Genomic DNA, 18,283 nt, shown 5'->3' on the forward strand with positions numbered 1-18,283 from the left:
TGCTAGATAAGGGTCAGCATGGGCACCCTGACTGATCTGTAGCTATGCAGATTCATATGATGCAAATTGCAAAGTACTGTGTGTATTCTGACACTTTCCTATCAGAACCAGCATTAACTTTGTCATAAGTTTGAGCTACAGTAGCTTGTCTGTTGGTTGGTCACTCCGCATGTGCATCAATGAGCCTTAGACTCCCATGACCCCGCCACTGGTTCATCACTGTTCCTTCTTTGGACCACTTTTGATACATGCTGACCACTGCAGTTTTGGAGATGCTCTTACCCAGTCGTCTAGCTATCACAGTTTGGTCCATGTCTAACTCGCTCAAATCCTTACCGTTGTCCTTCGTTCCTGCCTCTAACATCAACTTTGAGAATAAACTGTTCACTTGCTCCTTAACAGGTTCCACAATAAAGATAATCAGTGATACATACTTCACCTGTCAGTTGTCATAATGTTTTGCCTCATCACTGTGTTATGTATGTAATAATCCTATAAGTGGTGTTTCATAATAAACCAAAATTTCTATATGGCTGAAATTTTAAGTGCTGTTAATCCTATGAGTTTAAAAGCTCCCTTGTTTAAGGCAGTTTTTTCTACTCTTGGTACTATATGATGTCAACAAGGGGGTCATCTTAGACAGCACAGACAACCCACTTGCTTTTTAAAGCTTTTTATTCCTACAAGGCACAGCCAATCAGAATAAAGAAAGGCAGGCTCCAAAAGAAAGAAGCTTTGAATAATGCAAAGCTACTCTAGGAGAGTCCAAAATTAAAACATGGAGCTACAAGTAAGCAAAATGAGTCACCTTTAAAGCTACAATAATTGTTCTTTTAGCCACTAGGGGGTAGTTTAACAACATTGTCACCTTGTTAAGGCGATTTCCACTTGTTAGGTTCTTGCTTGTCAAAGTCTTTTTGCTCTCTCATTTCAAAATATTATGTAAGCTTTAAAGTCATTTTGCTTTATTATGTGCTAATGTGTTTGGGTACATACATAGTGCAAAACATCTGGAAAGAGTACCTTGGTCTTCTTATTGGCAGCCACCCCTCTCACACTGCCTCCTTAATGTTGATTTATTCAGTGTTTTCCGTGTCCGGTATTTAACCTGTCAGGTTAAATACTGGACACCTAATGTATATCTTAGAGATGCCTGATGTTTCCTCAAAGATGCAATTCTTGACACCCTGGGAAAACGGGTTCAAATATGTATAAATTTAGCACATTTTATTCATGGCCATCTGTCTTGTATTCTCTCTTTTAAGTCTGTTCATCAGAACTGGTGGAGCAGCTAACTTACACTAGCGTTTTTCTGCTCTCCTGTTGCTGGGTAGGGTACAGTGGCTTTATCAAAGTCTTTTCAAAGGAAATGCCTGCTCTAGATAAGAGAATTAACCAAAGCCACAGACTATGAGTCAAGGTCACAGTGAATAGTCGGTGCCATCTTTTCAGGCTTGAGGAGAGGCTGAAACTTGATCAGCACATAGGCAAGTGCAAGGTATCATATGTATGTGAGCAAAAGACCAAGGTGCATCGTACATGTCCTACTCAAGTCTCAAAATGTATCTAAAGTGCTTTAAAATTGTACATTCTTTTGATTAAAAATAAAGAAACAACTGTCATTGCTCAACTTTATTATACTGCTGTGACTCAAATTGTAAATGGCCCTCCTAGTCTGACTCACTAGAACAGCTTGTTAATCACTCCAGATCAGGAATTGCAATCAAGCCAGACACATACCCAAACATACCTGCCTTTCAGACCTATTAACTACTTGATTGCTATAAGAGTGAATTTGAATAATGGTATCATAAGCAGACATGGAAAAATGAAATGACTCAATAGCCCAACACCTACTGGCCATCTCCCCTACTGCTCACTAGTTTACTTCCACTGGTTTAAAGTTCAAGACATGGTACCGAAGGTTGATCAAAACAATAACGTTCAGAGCCATAAAACCAAAATGACTTTAATTAAATATTACAATAATATAGAAAATAATATTACAAAAATATTACAAAGAGGGAGATGAAAGGATAGTTTTTTGTGAATTTGTCACCATAAATTAACATTTATATGAAGGCTATCCCTTGGCACATCACTGGCAACTAAATGCTCGTGATGTTTTTAGGATTAATGAAGTTTGCTAGTTGACATCTGATAGTCAGCTACCTCATGGCCGACTAATGTAAACACATTAGCACCAAGAAGATGAAGGAGGAAGATTAGAAATATACTGATGTACCCCAATTGCTAGCATATTAGAGTACAAAGAAACAGACAAAACTTGAGAAATCTTCATCCAAGGTCAGTGATTACATGTTATTAAATGGGTAATGTAAAAAATATGAATTGTGCTAAAAAACAAACCCCACACACAACAATTAAGAGACTAAATAATTTTGCTACGTTCATGTCTGTTGAAAAAACAAGAGATAAAGCTTTGCAGACGATAAAAAAGACAACTTCTTTTACGTACATGAATTGTCATCACTTAACAAGCAACTATTCAATTTTATTTGTAAAGCATCAAATCACAACAGCAGTCTTTATAGGTACTTTATACTGTAAAGTAAAGCCCCAACAATGCAGAGAAAAGCATTTGGTGACAGTGGCAAGGAAAAACTCCAGGAATAAAACAGGAAGAAACCTCCAGCAGAACCACTCAGGGTTGGACAGCCATCTGCCATGACTGGCTGGTGGTGAGGGGAGTGTAGAGTGGTGCAAAAGGCAAAAGGTTCAGCAAAAAGGGAATCAAACTGGGACTTCACTGCTGACTGTGTATGTAAGTAATGCTTATCTTATTGCATAATCTGAGTGTTACTTACAAAGTGTCTGAATGAAAGAAAATTGATTGGTGCACCTTTAAATCTGCCACTAATCAAAAATCAGTCTTTCCAGGATTTGTCATCCCACACCTGCTCAGCAGATGCTTTCAGAGTTTCCACTGTTGGCACACTTGGCTCTCATTAACAATTAATAATAAATAATAAATAATAAAACAGCAATTTCGATTCATGCTGTTCTATAAACTGGCTTTCTGCCCTCTGTTGTTTTTAGGGCTTTCCTGCTTAAGCCTTTTGGATTTCTCTGACTGTTTGGCCTTTCCCTCCATTGGCAAATGTAAATCTGTTCATTTACCTTTGACTTCAGTAGCAATTCTAAACATAAACTCCTCTGCTTTGGTGTCATTTTTAATTCACATTTAAACCATATCATATTTAGAGTCAAAGCAATTTTTTAATACTGTTTTTGCTCATTATTAAAATATATTGAGAATTTTCTCCTGGGTTAATAAGTCAGGGACAAAATAATGAAATTAGGGTTCCAATCTCCAAAATCAACCATAAACCAGTGCTCCTCCCTTCCTCTCGCTGAACAATCACTGCAAGTGAACCGGACACTCAGTTACTCAGCTGATTTACATTATAATATTAGTGGAGCTTTTGGTTTGATTACTTTGGTTAGTGTGACTTTGAGGCCACGTGGAGATGAATGTTTCTGTAGCTCATGGTTTTAGTGGTTGTTTAGACCACAAGATTTATTCAAATAGACTTGGAGGCTCCGCTCAGCCTGATGGTATCAATCAGTGGAATAGGCTCCCTCATTTGGGAATGAGCTGATGTTCCCTCTCTGGGCTGGTAGAATCGGCGATTTTAATTGAAAACTCCTTCAACGCTGTGTGAGGGAAAGTTGAAAAGCGATTAATATTACAGCAAAGTGAACGGGAGGTCTGATGTTGTTTTGAGCAGGTTTCAGGTGATTTTAATGTGCGTGGAACTGCGCGCTAATGCATGAGTCAGCAGTGGCTGCTTTTCTAATGAAATGAGAATTTTGTGACGCTCACTGAGTCTCAAAAGTCCATCTTCTTACATAAGAGATCAGAATTAACGGTAATTACTGAGCCAGTATATTAAGTTAAAGCATTTGCACCAGCATGAAAATGTACCGAGTGTGCTTCTGGTTTTATAATCACTCACCGGAGTAGTGATTATTTAAAAGTAGCGCCAATTAGAGAAAATGTTAAGTGGACTAAAGGAGGAACATCTGTTTGTGCCTAAGTGTTGATGTGTGTGTCTGTGTGGACCTTTTCTCGTTAATAGACCCCCTCCTCTTTCTCTTCTCTCTCTCCTCTCTCTCTCTCTCTCTTTCCTCCATACATCGGAGGCTGTGAGCTGCAGCGGCAGCAGAACGCGGTGCGGATCCCGGTGTGTGCCGATGTCCGGAGGAGGAGTTGGGGGGGGGAGTCGGATAATCTAGCCAGATCCTTCAGAGGAGTGGATCTCTTCCCTTCACACACACACATGCAGTAGCGTTTTTTTTTTTTTTACACTCCCAGCAGGGATTTTAATTGACTCACCACAGGTAAGATCTTTTCTTGCACAAGTTTCCATCAGTCTGCGGATATCCACACCTCTAATGAGCGTTCTGAAACTGCTCCTCCCTCAGAGAGCCAGCCAGGGCGCACCGTATGTGTATGTGACGGCAGGCTGGGACCAGGGGGCTGGGTGGTTCTTATGATTCCAAATCTGATCATTTTGTGTGTTTTGTGAATTACGGAGAGCGGGGATAGGGCGGGAAAGTGCCACAGATTGACTTGGGAATCACGTCCAAGTAAGACACCCTTTCAGTGAGAAGTCTGCGCTTTCGCCATGCACGTGTGCTCCTAGTTCGCGGTGTGTCTGTGCGAACGTGGACAGAAGTTTTGGTGGGCAAAAGTAAAAAGAGAGAAATTGATGCGCGAGATGCTGCGCGTGGAAGAGACTTTAATTGGCTGCTGACTGAGTGCGTTCTTTTCCGGTCGAACGACGTGCGCTGGTCCGACAGGTCCGCGTGCCTCGCTGGCTCTAAATGCAGCCTGTGTATCCGGCTGAAATTAACAACGTGCACAAACTTACTAAGGAATAAACTTGGGAATAAATGACATGTGTATGCGTTCTCCTCGCGCACTCACAGCAGTTCATTCTGTGTCTTTACGCACTTTTTACTCACTTTTCGCAGCGCCAGAAAGTTTTATTTGAATTAGCGCCTCTGTGCCAACAGCCACCCTGCAGACAGAGGTCTATACATGAGAGAAACTGCTCTGCTCTGGTCAGAATTTTCCATCTAAAATCATAAAAACCATTAAAAAAATCGTTTTTCTATAATGAAAATCTGGCACCATGAAGCACGATTTAATTTATTTGTTTATTTATTGTAGTTTATTTCTTTAAAAATATTGGTTCTTGGTTCTTTTCAGCGAAATCCACCAAAACTGCCTAACTAATAAAATAAAGCAGATCAAATAAATGTTTGCCTAGATCAAATTAAAACTGTAATAATCCTGATGTTTGAACTGTAGTTTGGCACAGTGCTGGAAAAGGAGAGCCTGGGGACTCATTAAAGATAATAGAGTTACAGTATGTGAGCACTTCATTCCTGCCAATGTGTATGTGAGAGAGAGAGAGAGAGAGAGAGAGCAGGGGGTGGGGTGGGGTGGGGTGGGGGCTACTTAATTTTTCTTCAGGATGACTCAAACTCATCTGTTTTAATAATAAAACAAGAATAAGGAGCCCAGTGTGTTCCTTAAAAAAAAAAAAGTTCTCCAGTAAGTCTGATGTGGGACATTTACTCCGTATACACAACACACATAGTTTTTAAAAGCAGCACAAAGGAGGCTTTGCTTGGGTACATGTCTAAGTCCCGTTACACTGCAGGACCCTTGAGCTGTGTGTCCAAATCTGTAGCCCATACAAACGCACCGCAGCACTATACCCTTGCCTCTGGCGACCGGCGATAAGGCTGGCTTCCACGCTGAACCTTCAGAGCACCGTGAAGCTTTTGGGGCAGGCTCTGTGACCACTTTGATTAAGGGATAATAAGTCCATTTATAGAATGCTTTCAGGTGACGTAACTTTCCCGAGCAGAGATAAAAGTGGCGGGGAGGGGAGAGGGTGCCGCTAAGCTGTTATTTCTGGGCAACACTAAATATCCTCACAAACTACAGTGAAGGTGCGGCAGGAAGTTTGCTCTGTGTCAATTTGTATTAATATGAAGGCAAGGTGGGTAAAAAGCAGCATCCGGAGTATGGTTTAGTTTTGTGGAAGACAAGTACAGTATCTCAAAATCCTGTGCCAAAAAAAAGTTTTCAGCTAGGAAATGAATATGAGGGTGTAGCTCTTTATGTATTTGTTGGTGGGGTCACTATTTTGCTACCATTTGTTAATGGGTGAATGCATAACACTGGCAGAGCTGGTATTTATGGTTTTAATCTTGATGGTCTTCCTAGCAATCGTTTAAGCAACTTCGCAGCTCTGATGCCAGCCGATGTTTGCCCCAGGTGACATTCCATCTCGCTAGCAGCAAATCTGTCTGCCTCCTTAGACCACGGGGAACACTTTAGATCTGTTGATGTGTTACTACAGCTCATGCTGATACACAATGAGCATTTGATATGCTCGTTTTAGGAAATGAGGAGTAAATAAATCTACACCAGTAAAATTGCCTGTCCACATTACTGAAATCAGTTAACTCACACCAGTAACTCCACATTCCAAGCCCAGTAGTACTTTGATCCATCTACAGTGGTGTGAACCTGACCCTGATATGATTGGAGGCCTCTGCTTATTGATTATGCATTGAGCTCCTCTCAAGGATTTATTATTAGCGGTGAGAAAAGCAATGGGAAGGTCCATGCAACCTTCTGAGTCTGCAGTTTGCTTAAAGGACAACTTCATAACTTTAAAATTGGCTCCATGGTCCTGACAGTTCACCCATGAGGGCATTCACGGAACCGCAGTTTCATATGTAAACACTAGCACCTATACAAAAGCAGTTTTTTGTGCACACATCACTGAAGCATCTTTCTTACCAGCAAAACCTGGAATCAGAAACGGATCCACCTAAGCGCCGGGATATACTCAGTCAGAGTTAGTTTGTACAGCATGTTGTCTGGACACAGTGGAAATCAAATGTGTTCACAGCTGGCTCAAATCACCCTCAAAAAGAAGGAATAGACACTTAAAACAGACCTACAGTGGGGCAAAAAAGTATTTAGTCAGCCACCGATTGTGCAAGTTCCCCCACTTAAAATGATGACAGAGGTCAGTAATTTGCACCAGAGGTACACTTCAACTGTGAGAGACAGAATGTGAAAAAAAAATCCATGAATTCACATGGTAGGATTTGTAAAGAATTTATTCGTAAATTAGGGTGGAAAATAAGTATTTGGTCACCTCAAACAAGGAAAATCTCTGGCTCTCACAGACCTGTAACGTCTTCTGTAAGAAGCTTTTCTGTCCCCCACTCGTTACCTGTATGAATGGCACCTGTTTGAACTCATCATCTGTATAAAAGACACCTGCCCACAGCCTCAAACAGTCAGACTCCAAACTCCGCCATGGCCAAGACCAAAGAGCTTTCGAAGGACACCAGGAAAAGTAATGTAGACCTGCACCAGACTGGGAAGAGTGAATCTACAATAGGCAAGCAGCTTGGTGTGAAAAAATCAACTGTGGGAGCAATCATCAGAAAATGGAAGACATACAAGACCACTGACAATCTCCCTCGATCTGGGGCTCCACGCAAGATCTCATCCCGTGGGGTCAAAATGATCATGAGAACGGTGAGCAAAGATCCCAGAACCACACGGGGGGACCTGGTGAATGACCTGCAGAGAGCTGGGACCAAAGTAACAAAGGTCACCATCAGTAACACACTACAACGGCAGGGAATCAAATCCCGCAGTGCTAGACGTGTTCCGCTGCTGAAGCCAGTGCATGTCCAGGCCCGTCTGAAGTTTGCCAGAGAGCACATGGATGATACAGCAGAGGATTGGGAGAATGTCATGTGGTCAGATGAAACCAAAGTAGAACTTTGTGGTATAAACTCAACTCGTCGTGTTTGGAGGAAGAAGAATACTGAGTTGCATCCCAAGAACACCATACCTACTGTGAAGCATGGGGGTGGAAACATCATGCTATGGGGCTGTTTTTCTGCCAAGGGGACAGGACGACTGATCCGTGTTAAGGACAGAATGAATGGGGCCATGTATCGTGAGATTTTGAGCCAAAACCTCCTTCCATCAGTGAGAACTTTGAAGATGAAACGAGGCTGGGTCTTCCAACATGACAATGATCCAAAACACACCGCCCGGGCAACAAAGGAGTGGCTCCGTAAGAAGCATTTGAAAGTCCTGGAGTGGCCTAGCCAGTCTCCAGACCTCAACCCCATAGGAAATCTGTGGCGGGAGTTGAAAGTCCGTGTTGCTCGGCGACAGCCCCAAAACATCACTGCTCTCGAGAAGATCTGCATGGAGGAATGGGCCAAAATACCAGCTACTGTGTGTGCAAACCTGGTAAAGACATATAGTAAACGTTTGACCTCTGTTATTGCCAACAAAGGTTATGTTACAAAGTATTGAGTTGTATTTTTGTTATTGACCAAATACTTATTTTCCACCCTGATTTACGAATAAATTCTTTACAAATCCTACCATGTGGATTCATGGATTTTTTTTTTTTCACATTCTGTCTCTCACAGTTGAAGTGTACCTCTGGTGCAAATTACTGACCTCTGTCATCATTTTAAGTGGGGGAACTTGCACAATCGGTGGCTGACTAAATACTTTTTTGCCCCACTGTATTATGCTTGATTTAAACACCATGGTTTTATTCCTGGACTGTTAGAATTGCAAGATTCTGTCCTTTCTTATAAAAGACGTGCTTTTTTTTTTGGCCTTTTTTGGCCGCTCAGTTCCCAGTTTACAGTAGGTCGCTGCCCCACCCTTAGCCTCAAAAAGGGATTTCTTCATCCCCACCACTGCAAAGTGCATGCTTCTAGAGGACAACAAGATAGTTGATGTGCTCTCTTTAATAGTGTATCGTCTTTACTTTATATTATGAAGTGCCTTGGGACGAATGCTGTTACCTAAATGGAACTAGATTGAATTAAAGTTCAGATTAATCTTCAGCAATTTCATACTGGGCCTTGGTACATCCCCACAGTTCATCTACTCTCTGAAACACGCCATTTCTCAGACTGCTGGTTTACTTGTGGTTCCTAAGATATTTAAAAGTAGAATGGGAGGCTGTGATTTGCTGTGATTTGGCTCTTTACAAAAACTGAATTGAATTGAATTTTATCCCCTCTATCTTGAAGCTAAGAGTTGGAAGGCAGGTGGGTGTGACTTCTGTGCTCGTAGTTAGAGCTGTGTGCCTTAGATGGCCATATTAAGAAAAACCTCTCTCTGTGATGTCATAAAGGTCCAAGTGAAGAAAAAACTGTCTGAAATGAGTGTTTTATAGAAAGTTGTAGAAATAGCTGTTTGGCAAATTTTGAAAACTAGAACTATAGTAGTTCTGACAGAATAAGCTTGCCACGGCAGTGTGTTAGCTTAATGTCCCCTTAAGTAAGATCCCAGTACTAGAAATGGTACCAGATCACTCTTAGAGAACCACAGCTATCAGAAAACAAAAGGCTATATTTTCCTTATAAGATTTAAGGGAAATATTTGACCAGTGACATGGTGCTATGCATCTGCATGGGTGTGCTTTTGTTACGTGGATGGAAAGTGTGTGAGTGAGGAAAAAGAAAGGGTGTTTGTGTGTTTGTGTGTGTGTGTTTGTGTGTGTGTGTCTGCTGCTGCGTTAGTATACCTCTCAGATATTAGGCCCTGTCATGTTCGATAAATAGCCATTTATCACACATGCCTTTCTCTGCGATGGTACCCGCAAGATCCAATCCATTAGCCATAAGCTGGATGTCCACTCAGTGTGTGATGGTGTGTGTGCACATGTGAGTGTGTGTGTCATAATTTATTATAACGCGTAAGGAATTGTGACACAAAGAAGATGTGTATGTGTGTTCGTGTCTGTAGCTGAAAGAGAGAAGGGGAGAACTTGCAGGAGGAGATTGTGTGGTGTATAATTTTAACAATAATTTGATTTTATTTACATTATAATAAATTATGTGCATGAAGTGCAAGAGGGTAATAGTGATCAGTTACAGTTTTATAGATCCAGCATGTTTATGGTGTGCATGTGTGTGTGTGACAAAGCAGAAGGTTGATGGATGATAAGTTACATTGATAGTGACATTGCACAGAGACACACAATACTTGGCTTTCACTTTCACCCTGTTTTTTCTCCTCTTTCAGCTCACTTTAGTTTGTTCACATCTCTGTGCACTGCACTAACCACCTGCCAGCTTTGCACTGCACTAGAAGGATGTAAAGGCTGAGAGGTTGATGATATCCCCTCCAGCCCCCAGACAAGCTTTAGGGGTCATCTTTACCTTAGTAATATTTTCTGGAAATATTAGATTCAATTTCACTGTTATGCAGATGACACACAGCTCTATTTCTCTTCCCACTTCTGCTCACCCATCCACATCCATTTCTGAACATTTAAATGCAAGTAAAGTTTGGTTTACACACAATTTTCTTAAACTTAATGGTAATAAAACTGAACACCAATTTTGTACCGTCTAAGTCTTATAACTTTTTTAAATGTCTATTGATACCTCTGTTGTCATACCTTCCCCTCGGGTTAAGAGTTTGGGTATCATCCTTGACAGTAGTCTTTCCATCACGGCACATAAACAATATCACCTGGTCTGCCTACCTTCATCTTCACAATAATAACCCCTTTGTTCCTCACTTATTCTCCACAGCCATACCTGTCAATGCTCTTGTCACATCTCATCCTGGTTACTGTAATTCTCTTCTCCACAGTCTTTCTCATGAATCTCTCCATAAACTGCAGTTGGTTCAGAATTCAGCTGCCCACATTATATCCCGAACCAGAGTCACTGAACACATAACGTCTGTTCTTAAACAGCTCCATTGGCTTCCAGTTCACCTACACATTAACTTCAAGATCCTCCTTCTCACTTTCAAAGCCCTTCATAACCTTACTCCTCTATACTTATCTGATCTTCCTAATACTTACTCTCTAGCACACTCTGGTCCTCTTCAGCTTCTCTTTTGTCTGTTCCTTCTGCTGCATCTGACTGCCATGAGACTTAGAGCCTTTAGTTGCTCTGCCCCAAGATTTGAAACACACTTCTTCCAGATCTCCAAACCATAAACTGCCTCTATTTTTAAATCTCATCTCAGAACCTGTTCAGACTTGCATAGCCTTCATTGTAGCATGGCCTTTGTTACTGTGATCAGTTTTTTTTTTTTTAAATAATTTTGCTTTGTGATTTTATTTATTTGGTTATTATAATTGTATATATGGCTTTAAATGCTGTATGTATACAAGTTTACCTTGAGATGTTTGAAAGGCACATACACATGAAATGAATCATAATTATTAAATTGTTAGAAAACCAAAACATTTATGATTTTAAAAAATGTAAAAAAACATTTATTTACCATCATGCACGTCAGACCAGCCACGAACCTTACATACAAGCTTTCAGAGTCAGGCTGTGCTGCAGGTAAAGCAGTTATAAAATAGGAAGTGTTCACAGCCACACTCAAAGGCAAAAGAAAAACGCTGTCAATCATAACGAGAGATATCATTGGGCGAATGACGCGCAACAACTCTGCTTCATTTTTCACAGCTTTTCAGCATCAATGTGAAGTGGATGTACACTTGTGCAAAAATTGTTAGACAGAAAAATGCTGGACAGGAGGATATTCACCTATTGAACATTTCTGATAAAGTACAATGTTGACTTTAGACCATCCCAGTAAACATTTTTCAAAACAATGTGTAAAACCAATCACAGGCTTTTGTCGTCACCAGTCAGTAGACAGAGGAGTGTAGCCAGATATTTTCCTCATGAGTTGGTACAGAAAAACAATGCTAAAAGAGAGTACTGGACAAAAGTTCCAAAATATGACTCCAAATAAATTAACCCTTAACTCTGGACACTGTGGACACTATGACCACATGTAAGGCTTTGTTTAGTCTTTGCTTTCCATTTTGCTATTTGGTGCTTGCTCCGATATCTTGCTGCTTCCTGCTACTGTCCCAAAGCATGAATCATACCTTTATTTAGAGTTATCCTGAATGCAGGCATAATCAGAAGTTAAGAGTAGATACCCTTCCAATAAAGATGGCTGTATTTGTTCAAACATGCAATTACTGAGACCGAAAGTCCACATCTCTGCAGTGATAGACAATAATGTTATCCCTGCACTGCGCATGCACACTTTCTACAGTATTGGGGTTTTTTTAGGCTGCCCTTTTCCCACTAAAACTCAACATTTGAACCAACTCATCATCCATCTGCCACAGAATGGGGAAAGCTATACACCTGTTTACCTATAAGGCCTTCTTTAGTTTATTTAATTTTTTTTGTCCTTCTTCCTTTTCTTGCTTTTTCTTTTCTTCTTGTCTACATACAGCATTCTTATAAGGAGAGCTGTTTAAAGTAATCAGTGCTGAAGTTTGCTATCCTCAGTGGAGATAACAGGGATCAATATTTACAGATAGCGTTCACAGCTTTCAGCAGGTCCATTGTGCCTAGCCACTAAAAAAACCTCTGTCTCACTCTCACTCTCTCTCTCACACACACACAGACTTGGGCACGCTTACAAGCTCCGATTGGGACACCATCCAAAAATCAATCAGTCAGTGTAACTTTCTAAAGACCAGTGATATAACTTAAAAGCTACATGTAGAACACAGCCAAAAGTGAAAAAGAATACATTTTAATGTGTTACAGAAATGCATGTTAAGAGCTTTATGAGTGTTTGTGTTAAAATTCAAATGCAGCTGCTCATCGTGTGAGAACTTGGTGTTCTTTTAAGTTCTCTGCAAAGGGTCTACCTTTTTTTCATAAACAGGAAGGCACATGCAACACAAACATATATGATATCTGAAGTGACATTAAGAAAGAAAAAGCCCTTAAAAGAAAATACCCTTCACTTTTACTTAGAATGACAGGAAACACTGGTCCACTCTTTGCTGGCGTATTAGCTCGGTCCACAGCAAGTCAGCTTGTGTGTCATCAGGTGATCAACTGTCTCAGTCCTTCTGCAGTAATAAATGTTTTGTGTCAAACTGGACTGACTCACCTATCTTTGTCCATCTGATGCTTAAATCTTTGTTCCAAGTCTTCTCCATTGATGTGTCACAAGTTGGTGAGGGGACATAGTTTCCCTGTGCGTTTACCATCACCAATCAATTCAACAACTTCAGCTGAAAAACCGACAGAGACAAAGTGGGGGAAAGTGTTGCGAAGCAGATGCTGTTTCTGTCGTTCTCTGCTTTTGTACTTATAGATTCAATTTTCCGTTTTTCTGTCACCTTGTGTTTTACATTAATCAACAGGGAGTTGGCAGGCGTGTAAGTAAAAAAGTGACATGGAAACTGCATTTCTGCAGCTATATTAAGGAGGAAGGCATTTCCAATTCAGTTTTACTTCTTCAAAATGATCAGAAACATTGGTCTGCTCTTGGCAGGTGTATTATGATGGTCCACTCATATATACGTTCGGCAAAACAGAGGTAATACATTTTATCTACCCATCTGCAATATAGTAAAATTTTACATCAATTCGGACTGAGATGGGCTACGTTATGGTGATTGCCACACCTATCTTTGCCCAGCTGATGCTCAAGTCTTTGCTCTCACTCGCCATTGATCTGTCCAAAGCCATAATTCAGTTTGGGAGGGGGGGCATCGTCTCCTTGTGGGTTGACTATCACCAACCAATCCAACAGCTTTACCTGACAAACAGACGGAGACAAAGTGGGGGGAAATGTGGCAAAACAGATGCTGTTTTGTCATCCTGTGCGGCTGTTATCATGGATTCAATTTCCCATCTTTCTGTCGACTTACAGCCCTGCTCTGTCTCATTTCTTTTTTTTTTTATCGACAGGTGACCTGTAACTGGTTGGAGAGAGAGAGAGAGAAAAACAAATGGAAAGGGAGCAGAGGGGAGGAGAATGAGTGAGAGAGAGCGGGACCCGAGAGATTCCTTGTTAACAATGGAAGTCTCTTGCTCTGCTGGCTTTTGATTTAAAAAGAATAAAGGGGACTTTTCCTAAAGAAGGCCAACAGGATTATTTTGACATCAGTTGAGTGTTTTGCCCCATACAAGGTATTTATGCTTCTGCCTCGGTAGGAGCGGTCATAAAAGTACTCTGAACACAAAAATAACTCCAATTCCATCCCTTCCTCTTTCTCTTTGTTGACTAGAAACTCTACTTTAAGATGGAGAAGACGTACTCACTAACAGCCCACTATGATGAGTTCCAGGAAGTTAAATATGGCGGTCGCTACAGCAGTGATATCCTCAGTAATGGTATGACTCTTCATTTGGGGGGCAGCTTGGACCGTCACATGGGACGAAGTCGGGGAGGGACCTGGTCAGGTGGTCGAAACAAAGATCCAGGGAGCACCGGCAACAGTGGGGGCCTCCCTCGATGGAGCCGGAGGGAAATCTGCCTCCTCTCTGCACTGGTCTTTGCTGCAGGCATGTGTGTCATCCTGGGAAGCATGCTGGCACTCAAGTACATTTCACTGGACGCCCACCAGGACATGCAGTGCCGTCAGGACTGCCAGCGGAAACGCTCCCTCCTGCGGGCTGCTCGTTTTGTTCAGGCCAATATCGACCCAACCATCCAGCCATGCCAGGATTTCTATTCCTTCGCCTGTGGTGGTTGGCTGAGGCGCCATGGCATCCCAGAGGACAAGCTCAGCTACGGCATCATTACTGCCATAGGAGAACATAATGAGGAGAAACTACAGCGCCTTCTGCTGGAGCCAATTCGGAGGCGTGGGCCCAACTCAGCAGAGCGTAAAGTCAAGGAGTTCTATCGATCCTGCATCAACATCCAGGAGATTGACAAGCTGGGGTCTGACCCCATGATGGAGGTAATAGACAGCTGTGGAGGGTGGGACCTGGTGGGGGCTCCCCCTGGTGCTGCAGGGTGGGAAAGGGAGGGTGCACCACAGAGACCGGACTTTAATGAGCTGCTCTATAGGACGCAGGGAGAGTACAGCACTGCTGTCTTCTTCTCCCTCACCGTCAATGTGGATGACAAAAACTCCTCAAGGAATGCTATCAGGGTGAGAACTTATGAGAAAACTCAGTCCATTTGAAAATGCTTGTTGTGTGAGTTTTTAATGGTATTAAAAAAATGTGGGGGTTTTTCCAAATACAGTGCAACAATGGCACAAAAGGTCCAATGGAAGTCTAAATTAGAGCTGAACTTGCCTCTTTACCAACATATTATTATCATTAGTGCTGTCGAAACTGGCCAAAGTCATATTAAATTATTTATTTATTTTAAAAAAAAACTCTCATGGAATAAAACAATTTAATATTACATTATGTACACATGAGGGCAAACTAATAGAGCCAGGGATTAAACTACTCTCTTTCTCACCAATGGTGTGTTTTAAGGTAGCTGGATCTCGGCCCACAGCAAACAGCTGTTTCTACTTTGGCGCCCAGTATGGGGTAGATAGAACAGAAATCCAGTTTTACCTGTCAGACAGAGAGCCTCCAGCAGTGCTGCTTTTTTCTTTTCTTTTCTTTGGTTAATAAAAATTTTTTTAGTATAATTTATAATTTTCACTTTCAAATGTCTAATTCTTTATTCTATTTGAAGTTTTTGGAAGCCCCTATTTTGACCCAGGATTCATGCATAGGTCACATGTTTAGATTTTAGTCAGAAGACTATAAGTGTGTGGAGAGTTATATTTAGTTTTTTTAAAACCAAAACTTCTGGATAGGATTTTCACAAAACCCAGTAATATTAGTTGTCAAACATCTGCAGTTTAATAAAAGATGAATTACTCTGTGTGAATTATTCATTAAATGTTATAAATAATTAATGTTTAGCATACAGTGTGGAGAATGGTTTGTAAATGTTACCATTTTTTCAGAGTATCAAATATTAATCAACCCTTTGAATATGTACCAGTGGGGTGCTTAGTAAAACATGTGACTACATGGCAGATAAAAACTCTCCTGAGCTTTTGACTGTATGTGTGCATATGTTGGTGCAGATTGATCAGGAAGGGCTCACACTGCCTGAAAGAAGTCTCTATCTGGGCCAGGATGAAGATAGTACAAAGGTGAGCTTTCTCCCTCTATTACCACCCACCAGTATCCCTCCACTTTTCCTCCTCCATTCCTTCTCCCTTCCTCTCATTACTTCCCTGATTCTTCTTCCTTTCACTGGCCTAAATTTCATCATCATTTCATCCCACCTCCTGTTTGACCCCAACCATTGCCTGCCTTCTCGCTTCTCTCTTCTCTCCTTCCTACATCATCTTTTTCTTTTGCTTTCTTTTCCACTTCTCTTTGCCACCCTCCCTTCCTCTTTCCCCTCTTTCCCCCATCTTCTCTCCCTCAGTCCTTTCCTCCATCTCTCTTCCTCCCATCTGCCCTATTGACTCTTCATTCGCTCTTCTTCATCCATCCACCTGTTTTCCTCTGTCACCCACTGTGGTGTTGTTGTGCTGTCCACTTTGCCACATGTCACCGCCGTCTCCGGACATTATTGACGATGTCTCAGCAGCACCTCCTGTCTATTAGTGCTGATATCACTCTGCTTCTCAGATCCTGACGGCATACAAGGGTCTGATGGAGCGCTTGCTGAGCATGCTGGGAGCTCACAACGCCACACAGAAGTCCACGGAGATTATACAGCTGGAGACCCGTCTGGCCAATGTAAGCTGATTGTGTGTGTGTGTGTGTGTGTGTTTCTTTTTTCACATGAGTCTGTGCGCAGTGCTGAGTAAAATTTCCTCTCTTTCCAGATCACTGTGTCAGAATATGATGACCAAAGAAAGGACATCAGCACCATGTATAACCGCATCACCCTTAGGCAGCTGCAGCGTATTGCTCCCAGCGTGAGTAGTGCACGTGCATGTACAACCAGAACACATACATATACATAGATAGATAGATAGATAGATAGATAGATAGATAGATAGATATCTCTATATATTCTGGGTCGAAGCAGACGTGATGGATTAAGATTTGAACTCCAACTGTGTTGGAGTTGCAGTGAAAGTAGGGCCCAAAGGCGAGACTTTTAGTGAAGGTGGATTTATTGACAGGGGGTGGAAAACACACAACTATATACAAAATCCAGGCATTGTGGTCCCGTGGCGATTCTCCCTGAATCCCACTCAGTGCAGATGTCCGTGAAAGGTGAAAAGTGACGACTCCAAAAAACTCCTATTCCCACACCGTGACTTCAAAACACACTCCGCTCCAGATTCCTGGTAACACAAACACATTAAGGTTAGCAGGACTCGAAGGTTTATACAAAAGTCCACGGCTGTACTGACGAGTTCTGACTCAAGAAAACGAGGTGGTGTTTTGGGGTTGAAGTGAGGGAGGGAGGTGAGAGGAAAGGGAAAGACACTGGAGACAGCGGGAAAGATGGAGAAAGAGAAGGAGGAAGCTCTTCTGTGAAGCAGCGTGTACAGTGACAGAGAATCCTCACTATGTTTCATGGCTGAGGGATGGCTGAAGGGGGAAGCTGGAGAGATGGAAACTGGACATATACTGAGAGGGAGATGAGCAGTTTGAGTTTTAGTTTCTCAGCCAAAAAAAAGAAAGAAAGAAACTCCACACACAGTTTGAACTTGAATGTGGATAAAAGGGGTGTGAGAGATGCTGAGGAGAAAAAAGAGGGACACATAGGAAGAAGCATATTAGAGGCTTGAGATTCGATCAGAGGCTGCTGCTAAATCACTTCAGTGTTTTGTAAGAAAAAATATTTGCTTTTGACTGGATCTGGAGTCCAGTCTTATGTTTCTTCAGTTTTGCTGCAGACATGCAATGCAACATTACACATTATTCAACAGCTGACAATAGTGATGGCAAGAAAAAAGTGAAATGATGGGCGATGGGGATAGTGCATTTTATTTTATCTTCACAATCTTAAATCCCTGGACCGCCAGAGTGCCCCATGTTTTATGTATGTTTTACATCTGTTGCCACAGTAACCTTTTTGGTTAGTGACCTCATCTGTGATGTTGCAATAGTGAATGGAGTCTAGAATTCCATCCGTCCATTCATTTCACCACTCCAAGAAAGGGTCGCAAAGACAGCCAGGCCTCCCTCTGCCCTACTGCCACCTCTAGCTCCTCTGGGATACCACGGCATTCCTGAGCCAGGCAAGAGAAATAATCTCTCCAGGTGTCTAACTGGGGTCTGCTCCCAGCTGGACATGCCTGAAACACCTCACTTTAAGAGGTGTCCTAGTCAGATTCCTCACCTCAAGTGGCTCTGTGTGATGCAGAGCAGCAGCAGCTCTTCCTTGAGCCCCTTCCAAGTCACTGAGCTCATCACACCACCTCTAAGGGTTTGCATATATCTG

The 18,283-nt window shown here is 41.8% G+C and overlaps 1 protein-coding gene across 5 annotated transcripts in view; it reads left to right on the forward strand.

The window, feature by feature from the left end:
- Positions 1-4,175: 4,175 nt before the first annotated feature.
- Positions 4,176-18,283, forward strand: part of LOC120729670 (endothelin-converting enzyme-like 1) — a 60,045-nt gene continuing 45,937 nt past the window's right edge. For 2 of the 5 annotated variants that reach the window (XM_040025437.1, XM_040025471.1), the window contains exons 1-6: positions 4,176-4,365; positions 13,816-14,037; positions 14,136-15,008; positions 15,954-16,022; positions 16,510-16,620; positions 16,710-16,802. In XM_040025437.1, coding sequence (XP_039881371.1) covers positions 14,151-15,008; positions 15,954-16,022; positions 16,510-16,620; positions 16,710-16,802 — 1,131 coding nt within the window. In that variant the 5' untranslated portion in view covers positions 4,176-4,365; positions 13,816-14,037; positions 14,136-14,150. Of the gene's footprint in view, positions 4,366-13,815; positions 15,009-15,953; positions 16,023-16,509; positions 16,621-16,709; positions 16,803-18,283 lie in introns of all 5 variants that reach the window. The other 3 variants (XM_040025455.1, XM_040025446.1, XM_040025463.1) reach the window with 3 other exon arrangements.

The sequence above is a fragment of the Simochromis diagramma genome, unplaced genomic scaffold (assembly GCF_900408965.1).
Source record: "Simochromis diagramma unplaced genomic scaffold, fSimDia1.1 OVJJ01000348.1, whole genome shotgun sequence".
NCBI classification, from domain to species: domain Eukaryota; kingdom Metazoa; phylum Chordata; class Actinopteri; order Cichliformes; family Cichlidae; genus Simochromis; species Simochromis diagramma.